Here is a 16,351-nt window from a genome sequence, read left to right as displayed (position 1 = left end):
TTCTCAATCACTCGCACACCCACATCAGTACCGCCTTGCTTGAGAAAGGATTCTTCTACAGGTAACAGGCCTGGAGTTGGCCTTGATGTTCATGATCGACTTAGCAGAGGCCACTGATTTGATTTCAACAATCATATGTAGTTACTGAACATCCACTGCGTGCCAGGCTCTGCTCCATGAGAAGGGTGTCGCTCCTGTGGGGAGCAGGGGGCTGGGGGACAGGAGGTGCAGGGAGAGGGGCCCCACAGGCAGAAAGCAGCAGGAGGCAGAGTCCCGGGCCAGGAAGAGGCCAGTGGCTGATGCCTGGGAGGGAACGGGGCAGGCAGACCAGGGAGCAGGGCTGGATCACGCCGGCCCGCGCAGGCCGGAGTAAGGAATCTGGACTTGGTTGGAAGTGACGCGGCAGGGGCGCGGGGACCGCGGCTGGCTTCCAGCAGAGGCCTAGCGTCTCATGAGGGAGACGTTGGGAGAAAAACCCACGGTGGGCGTATAAGCCGGAGCCGCCGGCTGGACTTCCACATGGAGGTATAACTAGGCATTTGGGACACTCGAGAATGGAACTCAGGGCAGCTGTAGCTGGAGGTCGAATCTGGAAGGAGTCAGCCTACAGAGGGTCTTCAGCAACATCTGGAGTTGGCTGGAGCGAGGGGCACCCTACTCTGAGACCGAGACAGAGGGCAGAGTCCCAAGGGGAAATCCGGGCGGGCTGCCAGAGGGAGAAACGGCCAGCTGGGTCGAATGGCTCCAGGAAGCCGAGTGGACTGTAGAGTAATCCCAAAGCGTTGAGATTTGGGGGGGGGGGGGACACTTATCTTAAAAGGCTTTCCTTAGGGCCTGGGGACGACATTATAACGGGGGAGGACAGTGGGAATTCTAGGCTCCAGGACCAGACTCCCTGCAACTGAATCCCACTCCTGCCGGTTCCCGGCAGCGGGCCTCCGACAGCCCTCCCATCCCCTGAGCTCGTCCCTTCAATGGGAAAACAGCAGAACCCGACTCCCAGCCTCCGGAATTGCGAGACAATACATTTCGATTAAGCCACTGAGTCCGTGCTGCTTTGTTCCTGGGGCCCTAGGAGACAAGCACAATATTGTCTCACCCTTCAGCCCCGCCGAGACAGAGGCTACGCTTTGTCCATGTCGGTGTCCCAGCAGCTGGCACCTCCCTGGCACACTGCAGGCGCCCAGAAAGTGTTTGCTGAGTGAGCGAGGGGAAAAATGAATGGAGTATAAACTCAGCAGGAGGAGGAACTGTCTTTGGTCTCTACTAAGAGGCTGGAGCAAATTAGATGCTCAATACACATTTGTAGCATGAACATTTTAAAGTGAAAGGAGAGCCTGCCCGGCGTGGCTCCGTGGTTGAGCGTTGACCTATGAACCAGCAGGTCACGGTTTGATTCCCGGTCAGGGCACAGGCCCAGGGTGTGAGCTCGATCCCCAGTGGAGGGCGTGCAGGAGGCAGCCTATCCATGATTCTCTCTCATCAATGATGTTTCTATCTCTCTCTCTCTCCCTCGCCCTTCCTCTCTGAAGTCAATAAAAATCTATTTTAAACAATAAAAAATAAAATGAAATGAAAGGAGAGACGCTCAGGAAGGCTTGGTGACGAGCCTCGCTCATCCATTCTCCTGGAGTTCGGGGTGCGGCCCATGGGAGCTGCTCCTCACACTCTGAAGGTGAGCAGGAAAAGATAAAGGGAGGGAGGGAAGGACGCAGGAAACAAGACCCGAACCACCGCCCTTTCCCAATCGCAGTCGAGGCAGAAGCGTCTTCCTCTGTGCAACGCCCTGGAATTACGGCTGGATTTTCAACAGCCTCAATTATCGTGAAAGGGCGTTCACGGCAGAACTTGAATATTAGCGTTTTTTTTTCTAAAACACGTTTCTTTTCCTTCTACACCCAGAAATCACAGGCTTGCCACCCAACCCTCCCAACAATGTCAGAAATGCGGCTCCGAGGCCAGAGGTCAGCGCAAGGGACACATTTCCCGTCCACGTGCAGTGCTCATTCCCTGACCCCTGTCCTGCGGCCAAGAAGGGACATCAGCTGTGCTCAGGGAAACTCAATTTGGCTGACAGCTGGCGGCACACTAATGACAGGGCGTCTGCCTTGACCTTGGGAAAGGCAAAGGCGGTGGGGGGTGGCTGGGGGTCGGGCAGTCACAGCGGCTGCTCCTGGGCTTGGTGTGGGTGCGTCTAAAGTTTAGGTCAGTTCGTTTCTACCTACGGAGAAAGTCCCTAAAAATAAGGCCAACGGAATTCTACTGCTGGCTCCGAATTCAATTCCGTTTCCATCTGCTGCTCATGCCCCGCCTCTCCTGGGCCTGGGAGCACGCTGGGGGAATGAAGGAATCACCTTGAGCTTCCCCAGGGATGACTTCTGCCCTGTTGTGGGGTGAGATTTTATTCCTTCATTCATTCGGTCCGCCGTTCATTCATCCATGCGCTTATTTTAATAGCCTGACAACGCAAGCGGCCCCTGGACTCAGCCCTGATGAGGGAGCAAGTCTCTGCTCCTGTGGGTTCCCCTTCTCAGCACGGAGCTCCGAGCTCCAGCGCCCGTGCTCCAGGGTCGCCAGGTGGAGGTCGGCGTCTGTCACGGTGACAAACAAGGGAAGGAAAAGCTGACCCCGTCTCTGGGCCGGTTAGCGGAGAACAGAGGGAAGGAAGCATCATGTGCCTACAGCCTCACCCACTGGTGTTGCAACTCTTCTCGACATCACAGGAGTGGGTGGAGATGCAAATCTAAGGATTCGCCTGGCTGGATCTAGGTGCCCCGGGGCAGTGGTCGGCAAACTCATTAGTCAACAGAGCCAAATAGCAACAGTACAACGATTGAAATTTCTTTGGAAAGCCAAATTTTTTAAACTTAAACTTCTAACGCCAATTCTTCAAAATAGACTCGCCCAGGCCGTGGTATTTTGTGGAAAAGCCACACTCAAGGGGCCAAAGAGCCGCTTGTGGCTCGAGAGCCGCAGTTTGCCGACCACGGCCCCAGGTCATCCCATACGGAGCCTCAGCCAGGGGCTGTCAATCTGTATGACTGACATCTTTCCTTTTCCTCTAGACAGAAAGCCCCCAGAGGATGGGGCCCTGTCTGATGCTGGCATCATGTGTGCCGAGCACCCTGTCCCAGTTCCTCGCACATAACTAATAAGCAACTGCTTGACCTATGTTATAGGAATGAGCCAACAAAGAAAGAAAGAAAGAGAAATCTGAGATAAAGGTGTTGGGCTTTTTGTCATAGTTAAGAGGGTGTGGGTTTGCTGCATTCGTATTACATTTCAATAAAATATAGATATTTTTTATCTGGAAGGTGGTAGGTCCTTGGTTAATGTCCTTTTGTTAGGACATCAATGAGATGCTGTCAGAACTTGACCCTTGTTTGCATCCATGAGCCGATGGTGAAACTGGTTTTGTTATATGTTGTTTTGCTTAAAGTCGCAGAACCCAAAGACGATGGTACGTGAGGACTTACTGTACATAAAATTGTCTATATCATAAGTATCCCATTTAAGGAATTAACTTCTACACCATGTAATCGGCACCCTGAACCTCCGGAGGCCCCACCCCCACCCCCACCCCGTGCTCCCCGCAGGGCAGTACTGCCCGCCTGCCCCAGGAAAGCCGGGGTCTCGCAGACAGCGCCGGAGCGCCCTGCACCACCTGTGTCTGCACGTTTAGGGAAGAGGGAAATAGACCCGCATCTTCTTTAAGCCGAGGTTCTTTTAGATTTTACACCATTCAGAGCAACACCTCATCCTGAGTCACGCGCTGAGTTATTGCAATTATAATTCACATCCCCGAAAGAGACACCTGCGGGATCAATGTCACCTCTGTGTTGGACTCTTGATTTAAAAAACAAAACCAAATACGACATGACTTCAGGTAACCCTGCAGACGCCAATCTCGGAAAATAAGCAGTCCGTTCATCCTGGAAGGTGGGAACAGTGCCCCGTCACCCCGTGTCTGGGTCACCTCTCAGCCTCTCAGGGTGGTCTCCCTCCCTCCGGCCACTCACCGCCCCCCCCACCCATTCTGGGCACGTCTGCCGGTCTAATTATCCTTAAAAATTGCTTTTCTCCTAAAACTTGAATAATAACAATACTTTATGTGCCTACTTTACAGAAGATGCTATGCTGTATACCTTCTTTCATGCATACAAAACGTGAAAAATAAAAATCACCACCTTTCATAGATAACAGAGAAGGTTAGGGACTGACCTGTCAGACGGAATGTTGGTGGCAGAGCCCGGATTCAACCACCCCCTCCCTCCAGCACCCACACTCTTTCTACCCCTCACTGACCTCAACCCTGTGTCAGGCGCCCCGGTGACTTTAAGACCCTCTCAGGTTCCGTGCGTTTCCTCTGCCTGGTTTTCATGGATCTTCCTGTCCAGCGTAGTTTTTTATCGTCCTCTAACCCAAACCCCCACCCACTGAGGTCAGAGTCCTTAGACTCCATCAGGTGTCCCTACACTCAGTATTCCCAGCTGCAAAGTGGGGCAATTCATACTTTTACCAAGAGGCAGCCTGGCCCAGAGGGAGAAGGCTGGAGACCGGGAGTCAGGAAACACTGACTTCAGACCCAGCTGGGCAAGTCCGTCGTCTGTGAAACGAACGGCGTCCCTCAGGCCCGGCGGGCGCGCCGGGTGGACGGAAGGAAGGAATATTTCTGAAAAGCCACTCGGCTAGACTAGTGCCCATTGCTGTTGGCGGGGTCCTTGCTGCTCCTACTTCTGACTGCATTCTGGTACCACCACCTCCCACCTTTCCTTCTGCATCAAGGAGCCAGGTGAGGTGACCCGAGGCACTTGGTAAGTTGACAGGTAGACAAGTCGCCCCCCCCCCCCCCCCCCACCCGTGATCGGTTCGCCGTGATACATCCAAGGGCTTGAGTTTGGTCACTTCAACGCCCCCCCGCCCCCCAAAGAATCCCTCCACGCTCCCCAGGCCGGGCCCTCCGCCAGGTGGGCCGAGGCCACTCACCGATTCCATAGTGTGTCTCTCGAAAAACTGGAGAGCCTGCAGGCGGACGATCTCATGTCTCAGGTGTCACACGCACCAGAAGACGACCTGCAGGGGGCAGGGAGAAAGGGGACAAGCGTCAGCCAGGGGCCTGGGCAGAGCGATGTCTCCGGGGTGTTCTCACCGCCCGGGGGGCTGGCCAGGCACGCGCGGGGACACAGCCAGGAGGCCGCGGCCGCCGCAACAAGCCACGCTCGGGCTGACACCGCCATCGCTCAGGGCGTGCGAGGGCTCGGGAACCGTCATCTTGCGTTCTATTTCTAGCTCTCCAGTGCAGAGCAATTTACAAGTCATTAACTTCCCTAGACCTAGGCTCCTCGACAAGGAATGGAAGGGTGCCGACAGGTGCCACAGACAGACAGACAGACAGAGAGCTGTGTGCCCACGGGAGAGCAGAGAAGTCCCCCCAGCAAAGGGAACCAGCCCCAGCGAAGAGGGAGAGAGAGATGAAGATCCATATTTCAGCCCCTCCGAACCCGAGAGAGGATTTTAATTAATGCGTGCATATCGAAGCTTAATTAACCGCTGAGCACGCAGAGTGCGGGAAGTCTGGGATGAAAGGTGTTACATAAGGGAACCGCTTTCGATTCGCGGGATGGATGGGAAGTCGAGGCGGGGCTGTGGGAACCAGATGAGCGAAGGGACCTGCGGGGTCCCTTCTCCAGGGATCCCCCACCTCAGATCCCTGGCTCTTCCATCTGGGGCCAGACACAGGGACACTCTTGACCCGCCATCTCTGTGACCCCTGTATCCAATCCATCCCCAAGCCCTGTCTCCCTTATTCCCTAAGGATCTCTCGGCCCGTCTCCCTCTCTGCCTCCACTGGCACAGCCCTGGACCAAGCCTCCATCCCTCCATCCCCCTCAGCTGGGCCGCTCCAGCTGCCTCACGGGTCCTCCCGCATCACCATGTCTTCTTCGGAAAGCTGGTCCCCCACACGGAAGCGAGAATAACTTTTTTCTTTTTATATGTTTCATTATGGAGATGTTTGTAAACACAAAAATAGAGGAGCGTACGAGAATCCCCCTGTATCCACCATCCAGCCCTAGTCACCATCAATTCATAATCCACCCAACCTCATCTGTACCCTAATCCTGCCCATCCCAACATTATTATTTCAAAAAAAAAAAAAAAATCCAGCCATCTTATTGTTTTAGTCATCTATAGTACAGCATGTATGGCTAAGATAAGGTCTTTTATAAAAAAATATAACTGCAATACCATTGTCATACCTCACCAGATACTCAATGTTCAAATTTCTAAGAGTCTCATGAATGTTAAAAATTTTAACAATTGTTTTTAAAAATCCAGATCCAAATGGGGTTCACACCTTATGACTGGATGATAAGCAGAATGAAAAATTTAAAACACAAATTTGACTGTCATTCCCCGCCTTCCCACCCCCAGCTTCACATTTTCCAGTGGCTTCTTAGCGCTTTAGGATAAAAACCCAAATCACCGAACAAAGTCTGCCTCTTGCCCACGTGTCTGGCTTCTGCTTGTCCACCCGGGCTCACTGCTGCAGACACATGACCTTCTTTCGGATCCTGGAACCTGCCATGGCTCTTCTGCCCCAGGTCCTTTGCACATGCCATCTCCTTTTCCTGGGGGGCTCCCTCACTCACCCTCTTTTCCCTGTTAACTCCCGTACTTCCTTAAGTCTTACTTCCATCACACAGCGCCCTCCATAATATTAATAACTATTTGTCGGTTAAATGACTGAACCACTTCTTTCAAACTTAGATGCCGATGGTGACTGACTGAATCTTTTCATTAAAGTGTGAATCACATACTTAAGTTAGATGGGGAACAGACGGTCTTATCCCAAAGTTCCTATGGAAAAGTGATGGACTCGGGAGAGCCAGACGACCTTGAAAAGGACTGACAACGTTGGAGGACTCACATTTCCCAACTTCCAAACCTACTGCGAAGCTAAGTAACCAACACAGTGTGCTCCCCATAGGAATCGCAGACGGTGATCTTCCTGTGACAGTCACCTCCTGGGCAAGACTTTACCCAGCACACGGCTATGAAAAGTAAGGCCTTGTTACTGAAAAAATAGCCCCAGCCGCCCCCGGCCACTATGCCACTTGCTTCCCCTGCTTCACCCACGTGCACAAGCAGAGACGCGTACAGAGAGGCTGGACCCCTCTCCTGACTCTTCACTCCATCCCCTCTGTCATGGACTTCCCAGCACTCCCCACCACAGCGGGTAGTGGTGACTTCTCTATCCCCCTGGATTCTGGACTTGCTTAGCCAATGGAAGGTGGAGGTGACAATGTGTGGGTCCCAGGTCCCTCCCATCGCTCTCAGATGGGCCATGACGCGAGTATGCCTCCCAAGCCCCTGTCCGCTGCTGCCTTTCACTCTGGACCCCAGACTGATGCGTGACAGGGAGACAGATCTGGACCCACCCTGAGGCCCAGCCTGTGCCAGCCCAGGCCAACGAAGACCCGCCAACCCACAACTGCCCCACAGACCACGAGCATGCAAGTAAACACACCCTCAAGCCGGCCAGCGCCAATTCTGCGGGGTTCGTTACCTGGCAGAAATGGACCGATACACACGGGCACAGGAACTGATGGGCACCAATGAGCGTCAACAGGGGCTGGAAGAAACGGAAGCCTGGCACACAGAGAGCACAGGTGTGATGCCCTCACAGCAATCCTGCAAGGCAGACGCTGGACCAGCTTCACAGGTGAGAAAATGGAGGCCGAGGAGAGCCGTATTGTGTCCAAGGCAGTGTGTGACAGAAGGGGGACCCAACCCAGGCTGTCTAACTCAGAGAGTCCCAGCCAGGCTCTCCCTCTATAAAAGGGTCTTGCAGATCCTCAGAGACAGCTGTCCCTTGAGTCCCTGGTCTCCTCCCACCCCCACCCTGCAGCCCTTGTTCCATGAGAGGCTCCCAGGACAGAGTGCAGAGGCCACTGGGCTTAACCGAAGTCAGATGCCCTGGGTTCCAATCCAGCTCTGCCCTGAGCAGAGCCGTGGCCTGGGCGGTGAGCCTCTTCGGCTCTCAGGTCCCTTGGGGTGTGAAGCGAGGCTGCTAACCTTAGCCCGCCTACGTCACTAGGCTGGCGTGACCCTCCAGAGAGATGGTGTGTGAAAGAGCTGTGCGAGCGGTGACACCAGAGTCAGCTCACACCCTGCTCCCGAGACTGAAGCCACTCAAATTAGATCAGCTTCTACGTATACGTGAGGATCGCACCCCACTGCTTTGGGACCCATTTATACTTTGAGACTGACTGCCGCCCCCCCCCCCACAAACAGATAATTTATTTCCAGTTGAGCAATCCAGGTCCATCACAAAGAATAGTAAGGCACGAAGCTAAAATATTTGATTATTCCAACACCTACACATAAATACTGTTAGGACTTTAACGTTATTTCCTTTCTGGGACTTTGTCAGGTTGAAATAAATAATGCATTTCAATTAAAATGATTTTCATAGAACCAGGGAACTACCGGTAACTAAGAAAAATCCATTTGTGTTCGTTCGTTCATTCATTCATTCATTCATTCATTCATTCATGCCTTCTTCCAATCCTATGGCAGGGACTCCTCTAGATGCCTGAAGGAGGACCAATAACAAAAGGCTGTTCATGATCTCAAGGAAGTAACAGCCGTCCACTCACTGCCTTTTCAACTCAGCAAATATGGGGCACCTACTGTATGCCGGGCACTTGCTAATAACGCCAATAGCGGTCATCACGATGACACCAACAGCTTTCTTGCTAGACCCTACACTATGGCCTTTTGTCTTACTAGTACAAGCCGGCCCTCAGAACAAAGGCCCCCGGTTAGACCTCAGATCCCGGCTCGTTGGTGAGTTATTTGTCCTTTCCTGCTTCCCTTCCCGCGTCACAAAGGTTGGGATAACTAAAGTCCTCACCTCATCCAGCCAGGGAGCATTAGAAAGGGAAGGCAGTTAAAAGCACTGAGCCAGATGACTCTTCCCAGGAGTCGATGGATAAAATGGCATGAGGGATGGTGGTATTACCATCTTGTTTAACCCGCACAACCACCCCACGGGAAGCAGACACGCAGGTGTTTGTGAAGGGATTTGTCCGAGGCCACGCAGGTTCCTCTTAGGAGCCGGGGGCGCAATCCCACCTGGGACCCTCTGAGAGTGGAGAGCACACCTCAGAATTGTGCCACCCGGTGGGGGGGGGGGAGGAGGGGGAGGAAGCCGGGGCATTTATGCTCCGATGCTGGGCATGGCCAGGGGAGGGGCTCAAACAGATTCCAAAAGCCTGCCTGAGACACAGGCCCTGTCTGTGCCTCCCGGGCCGGGCTCGTGTCACAGGCAGGGAACACACAGCGTCCGTAAGTAAATGCTCAATAAATACATCGGTGAGGGTGTGATCCCAACCCCTGTGGTCTCCTCTGCACCCTCTCGCTTCCCGCTGCCACGGGCGATGAGAGATTTAGTGTCCACCTCCTAGGGAGAACCAGAATTCATCACCGCCAAGCACCGCGTGTTTCATCCACCCACCTCGCTGCTTTCCCGCTGAGCCTCTCCCCTGTGGCCTGCGGTGTGACAGTCAGGACAGCGCTGTCTGCGTGCCAGGCAGAAATGAGAGACATAAATCACTTGGTGGGTGCACAAACCCGTCTTTGCTGCCAAATCCCCAAATAGGTGTTGAGTTTTATTCAACAGACGTGACTCCGCGGATGTTGGGACTCGCAGCATCCTTTCGCAGAGGATGTGAGGGGCGCCTGAGTCATCGGCAGCTGGCTTCGGCTTGGACCATTTCTCTTTTCCCATAACATCACGGCAAGCTGCCTTCCTATTTACTGATGTGATTTTCCCCTGTTCCATGGAAACTGTACTTAGAGGGTAGCCCAACACACATTGACGCCAATCTCCCTCTTATCTAGCCGCAGCCCAACTTGTCTAGCCCCCCCCCCCCCTCTTTGAAATTCCCTTTCTTCCAGAAAGCTTTCTCCAACTTCCCAGCCCAACAATCCATCCACTTCTGATCTCCTTCTCTATTAATAATGGCAACAATAACAACAGTGACCCCTTACTGGGCAATTCCTCGGTGCCAGACCCATCCGGGGCGTGTGCACTATCTCCCTCAATCCTCACCGTAGCCCTGCAAGGAACCGATGGTCTGAATTCTACAGGTAAGGAAGCCGAGGCTCCCAGAAGTGGTGTAACGTGTCCCACGTCACAGGCTAGATGGCGAGGGCACATTCAGGGTTCTGACTTGGAACGGCTTGACGTCGAAGCTCGAGGCTTTCCTCACTACGCTCAGCAAGGCAGCGGGATTACGACTGAGTACACCCCGTTCTGTATTCCTTTCTGATTTTGTTTCAAACAGCTAAGGCAAACCTCCTCTCCGGTGGCGTTCCTGAGTGGTGAATCCAGGGAACTACTGGTGGGTCATAGGGATTTCCTATCAATTACCAGGCCTCTCAGCTTCCATACCCACTAGCAAGCAGTAAGTCCTGCCTCCCTACCTGCTCGGAGGAACCCCAACTTAATCACCTGTGGCCTCTGGCCTGGTAACTCCGGACTCGTGCCATTTCTCCCAACCCCCTTCCCCCGTCCACCAGCAAGTGTTCGGGATGGGCAGCTCCTGCGGACTCTGTCTGCCCAGGATGAGCCAACCCTGGTATATGGCACCGAAGGAAGCAGACCAGACGCCACAGAAGCCTCCCCACGAAAGCCAGGGAAGGCTGGCGTGCTCCGCCTGGCAGTGCCCACCCCTCTGGACCTGGGGTGCCGCCCTGCCTCACCCACTGGTTAAAATAACAATCAGCCCTAGCTGGGTTGGCTCAGTGGATAGAGCACTGGCCCACGACTGAAGGCTCCCCGGTTCGGTTCCAGTCAAGGGCACGTACCTTGGTTCCCCGTGCAGGAGGCAATCAATCGATGTGTCTCTCTCACATCGATGTTTCTCTCTGTCTCTCCCTCTCTCTTCCACTCTCTCTAAAAATCAATGGGAAAATATCCTCAGGTGAGGATTAATAAAACACACACAAAACAACAACAATCAAAGATGGTTTGGTCTCTCCTCCGCAAAGCAGTCACTGTGAAGGACCCATGGTCAGAAACACCAGAACCGCGGTCTTGCTGGCGAAACCATGACGACTGACTTCATGACTTACATCCTGTTGCTGACTGTACGGCACACGGGGCCGGGCAGTGAGGCGAGGCGAGCAGGTGGAGCTGACAGTCCAGTGGGGGCGGGAAACAGGTTTAGAGACAACAGACAGGATGAACTCTCGCAGAGATGTAATCTGGGTGTGGACACAGTGTCCTAGGCCCTGCCTCGTAAACATGTGGTAAGGGCCTTACCCAGCTGGAACATCCCGTAATGAGAAGACTCTGCTGGGGAAATGCACCCGCTCATCCACTCATTTACTGAAAAAATATTTGTGAAGCTAAATATCAAGGATCTCATGATGGTTGCATCCTGCCCGGCTGGTGTGGCTCAATGGCTGAGCATCGACCTATGAACCAGGGGGTCACTGTTCGATTCCTGGTCAGGGCACATGCCCGGGTTGCAGGCTAGATCCCCAGTGTGGGGCATGTAGGAGGCAGCCGATCAATGACTCTCTCCTCATCGATGTTTCTATCTCTCTCTCCCCCGCCCCCGTTCCTTCCACTCTGAAATCAATAAAAATATAATCTACCTAATGAAAGAGTAACATGCTAATTGACCGTACCGTCGCAATGCTCACCAGCCAATCAGGAGTGTGTATGCAAATAACCCAACAAAGATGGTGGGTTAATTTGCATACACAGGTGCCTAGCGGCCAGGGGGTGGGGCGGGACGCTTGTGTCATCGCCATGGCAATGACACAAGCATTCCGCCCCACCCCAGCTGCTCCAGGCCTTTGGGCAGTGTGGGAAGGCGGAAAGGAGGCTCTGGCCAGAGCGAAGGCAGTGCCGGCAGCCAGGGAAAGGAAGGCCCATTCTGGCACGAATCTTTGTGCATCGGGCTTCTAGTCTAATCTAATAATAGACAAATATGCAAATTGACTGCACCTTCGCTACACCTAAGCCACGCCCACCAGCCAAGCCACGCCCACCAACCAATCAGGACGAGTATGCAAATTACCCCAACAAATATGGCGGCTAATTTGCATATCAAGACAGCGTGGAAAGAAGCCAAGAGCTGCAGAAGGGAGTAAAGCTTCGAAGAAGCAAGCAAGCCGGGGGGCAGGGGGGGGAGGGGAGGAGAAGGGAGGAATGAAGTCAGGGCCAGGGTGAAGGGGAAAGCAGGCGGGCTGGAGGAGAAGGCGGGGCGGGCGACAAGGGCGGAGCGGAGGCGGGGTAGAGTGCAGCAGGAAATCCTATTGCAGGATTTTTCCTGCAACAGGAACGCTAGTTTGTATATAAAAAAGTTACATCCTGAGAATTTTGTGAATCCTAAAATACACAAATGCCAGAGAAACAGCCTCAGGGACATAAGGAGAGAACCACCAAGTCACCCTGAGGTCAGGGAGGCCAGTGAGGCTCACTCACCAGTCACATGCCCCACTCAAGCCAGCAGCAGACTCAGCACCGTCTGTGCCACTACAAACTACACGATTCCTTCAGGTCCCCCGGGAAGAGCTGCAAGCGGGGAATGTGCAGTCTCTGAGGATTTGCCTAGGGTTTGTTGTGCTACCAACTATTTAATTTTATTTTTTAATACATTTTTATTGACTTCAGAGAGGAAGGAGAGGGAGAGGGAGAGAGAGATAGAAACATCAATGAAGAGAGAGAATCATTGATCGGCTGCCTCCTGCACACACCCTACTGGGGATCAAGCCCACAACCCCGGCACCTGCCCTGACAGGGAATCGAACCGTGACCTCCTGGTTCATAGGTCGATGCTCAACCACTGAGCCATGCCGGCCGGGCCCAACTGTTCTTTCCCACACTGACGTGTGTGCTCTCGGTGAGCACGCCGAGCACAGACCCAGTCCCCTGTGCTCACGGTGGAGAACGGAAGGCGGCCTAGAGCTGGGGGAGTCTCCCGAGCAGTGGAAAGAGAACAGCCTTTGGGGCAGGAAGACATACCTTCCCACACTGGCTCGCCCACGTAATTGCTGTGTGACCTTGGGCAATGAACTTCGCCTCTCTGAGCCTGTATCATCGTCTGGAAAAAGGACATGGTAGCCGACTATGATAGTGCCCACACCCATTGTCTTGATGGACTCACAAGTCCATTAAAGGCCAAGTACACCCACTGAAGTCTCGCCCCCAAGACTTCCCGCCCGAGAGCTTGCTCTCGGCCACCGTGAGCAGCTGAAGGGCCAGGGACGACTGTTCCAAGGTACAGTCCCCAGACAAGGAGGTGAGAAATGCTAGCACAGAGCAGAGGTACGGTGGCCACCTGCCACCACCGTGACAACCCACAACTAGGCAGGGCATCAGCAGCGCAAGGTCCTGACTCACAAGGCTGGCACCACGGATGTGGCTCCTACAGCTGGTCATCCTGCTGTCCGTGGGCACCGCCCCAGGGACAGCCAGGAGGACACAGCCGAGGCCCGAAGTCACCTTCCAGGAGCAGCACCCCCATGTCTGCCTCCACCGCCCAAGGGGAACCAGGATGCACGGAGAGGTGTTCAGCCCCAGCAGGAAGCTCCCATGGCTGAGCTGGGGCAGTCCCAACCCTCCAACTGCTTTCTGGAAACCCATCTCTGCTTCTTGGGAATGTTACTACCTGTGAATTCACAGGGATCAGCCGGCGTCTCCAAGGTTCTTTGGAAAATACGCTTTCCCCGAAGGCAGGACAGGACTCCTTCCTTCTGAGGAAAATCACAATCTTTCCTATTTCGAAGTCGCTTGTCTCCAAGATGCGGCAAGTGATACCTGCTCTGAAGGCAAAACCATCGAAGGAAAAGGCCGTTGGCTCCTGGAAGCCTCAGGCTCCACGGTGCCCAGGTTCCGGGACAGTTGTGTTTCCAGGGAAACGGAACAGACAGAGCACCCGAGTTCTGCGGCTCTGGCCGCACAGCAGGCTGAGCTGACGTGGTCCCTTCCACCTGGTTACAAACACGGCAGATCTTACAGGAGCAGGACTCAGATGGTCTGCAATACGTAGCCAAAATGGAAGGGAGAAAAGGGGGACCCCATTGCAGAACCAAAGGAAAGTGGGAGTGGGAGGAGGGAGGGAGGGAGGGAGGGAGGGAGGGAGGGAGGGAGGGAGGGGAAGGAAGGAGGGAGGGAGGGAGGGAGGGAGGGAGGGAGGGAGGGAGGGAGGAAGGGAGGGAGGGAGGGAGGGAAAGGAAGGAAGGACTGTTATGGTGGCTGAGCCAGGGGAGAGATGACAGGGGCTGGGGACCCTCGGAGGAGGCCTGGGGGCGGGCAGCACCGACTGGAGAAGGCACGAGGCCCAGCATCAGCCCTGCAGCCGCGAGGGCGTGAGTCACTCCAGGAGGCCTCGCCCCGGCATGGTTCCTGGTGGAAAAATCGTGGGCTTCCATCGCACAGGCGGTTCCAAGGAAGCCTCGGGGAGGGCCACGGCGGGTTCCCCCAGCATCCTTCCTCATTCCTGACTGCATCTGGGACTTCCCTTCTCCCAGGAAGCGCTTGTTCTTACAGGGCCTGGCTGCGGGCCCAGCTGGTTCAAACTTCCCCAGTCATTGCCAGGAACTAGTGCAGAGGTCTCGAGACCCGAGGTGGGTCAATGAGGCTTGACGCTGGAGGTTTCTGGGAAAGCTCTTTCTCTGGAAACGGCCTTTTCTCTCTTCCTCCTCGGATGGTACAATGGAGATGTGAAACCCGAGGAGGCGGCAGCCTGTGTCGCCACCACCCCAGCCTCAGGGAGAAGCCAGCCCAGGAAGGACGGACACAAGGACCACAGGGAAAGGGAGCCGGGCTTCTGGACTCCACTGTGCCGCACCCCCCTCCTGCTCCCCTCTCCCCAGTCTCCCCCTTCTCCAGGCCTCAAGTCCACCCTTAGGGACTAATGATGCAAGGGCTCCCTACCCCTCTGGTTTGCGGGACAGCTTTAGCCAACAAGGAGGCGACGGAGAGGGAGAGGGAGCTCTGTGTCTCCCCTGCCATCCCCCCACCCCACTCCCTCTCTGAGGGTCCCTGTGAACTGGCTGCCGCACTCCACTCAACTCCCAGCTTTGGCTGGGCCCCTGTGCACAATCCGTGCTGCCTCCAGGTTCCAGTAACTGTTCCTTCCCTACCCCTCAAACTGGATGTGTCACAGGAGCCCCAGGGACACCTGCCCTGGCCACTGCACAGCCCCAGAGATTCGCCACACCTGCCCACACCTGCCCACACCTGCCCAAGGATCCCACATGTGGCCCACGAGCACAGGAAAAGATGCTCAAAGGCATTAGTCAGAGGGAAACGCAAATCAAAACCACAGTGACCTACCACTTCCTACCCACTAGGTCGGCCATACTACTACTAATTTAAGAAACATAAAGGAACAAGTGTTTAGAACCATGTTGCATGCCCCTCGGATATTGCTGGGGCATGCAACACGGTTCAGCCACTTGGGAAAGTCTGGCAAGAAGTCAAACACAGAGCTACCAGACGACTCATCAGTTCTATCGGTCGGTACACGCCCCAGAGGACTGGAAAGGGGTCTCCATACAACCACCTGCACATGACTGTTCACAGCGGCACTGTTCACAAGAGCCGGACGTGGGAACCACCCCGCGGCCATCCACAGATGGATGGACACAATGCGGCCCATCCACACAATGGGATGGTAGTTAGCCACAGAAAGGAATGAGCAGTGACACGCTCTTCACCTGGGGTGAACCTGAGGAAATGATGCCAGACACAGGCCGCGTATCGTGTAATTCCACTTACGTGGAACAGCCAAGAGAGCTGAACCCACAGAGACAGAAAGCAGACTAGTCGTGGCTGGGGCTCGGAGATGGGGAAAGAGGGGGTGGATGGGAAGTGACTGCTTCATGGGTAAAGGGTTTCTATTTGGGGGGGGGGGGCGGATGAGGTAAGCGCCACTGAATCCTATGCTTTAAAATGGTAAATGGTTAATGTCATGTCAGTTTCACCTCGATTTTAGAAAACTCCTTTATGAAATTCTTCTTGGCTTCTCTTAATTCAAGGGTGCTGTGGGTGTCCGGGGGGGGCAGGGGCGGAGCTGGCAGTTACGGGAGTCAACGCACTTCCCGGTTGTCTCACTTGCGCTGGTGTGGTGCTTCTCCCTCCACAACGTTCTCTTATCTTGGGCTTCTCTGCGGCTCCTCCTAAGTTCTTTCTGCCCACCAGCCCCATTGTCCTTAGAAAGCCAGGCATTTCCCCTGTAATCTTCGCCATTCCTCCTTCTCTGTGTCCCCGAAACGCTCTCCCACAGCTCAGCCTCGTGGAGGGGATTCCCAGCCCCGTGGGAGT

At 54.5% G+C, this 16,351-nt stretch overlaps 1 protein-coding gene across 2 annotated transcripts in view; it reads right to left on the bottom strand.

Moving 5' to 3' along the window:
* Positions 1–16,351, bottom strand: part of ASAP1 (ArfGAP with SH3 domain, ankyrin repeat and PH domain 1) — a 219,984-nt gene that overhangs the window by 188,532 nt on the left and 15,101 nt on the right. For both annotated transcript variants that reach the window (XM_054708233.1, XM_054708234.1), the window contains exon 2: positions 4,987–5,073. In XM_054708233.1, coding sequence (XP_054564208.1) covers positions 4,987–5,042 — 56 coding nt within the window. In that variant the 5' untranslated portion in view covers positions 5,043–5,073. The remainder of the gene's footprint in view (positions 1–4,986; positions 5,074–16,351) is intronic.

Source organism: Eptesicus fuscus, chromosome 19 (genome assembly GCF_027574615.1).
Source record: "Eptesicus fuscus isolate TK198812 chromosome 19, DD_ASM_mEF_20220401, whole genome shotgun sequence".
NCBI classification, from domain to species: domain Eukaryota; kingdom Metazoa; phylum Chordata; class Mammalia; order Chiroptera; family Vespertilionidae; genus Eptesicus; species Eptesicus fuscus.
The sequence above is the reverse complement of the archived record's forward strand: the minus strand, read 5'-3'. Positions and strand labels throughout refer to the sequence as shown.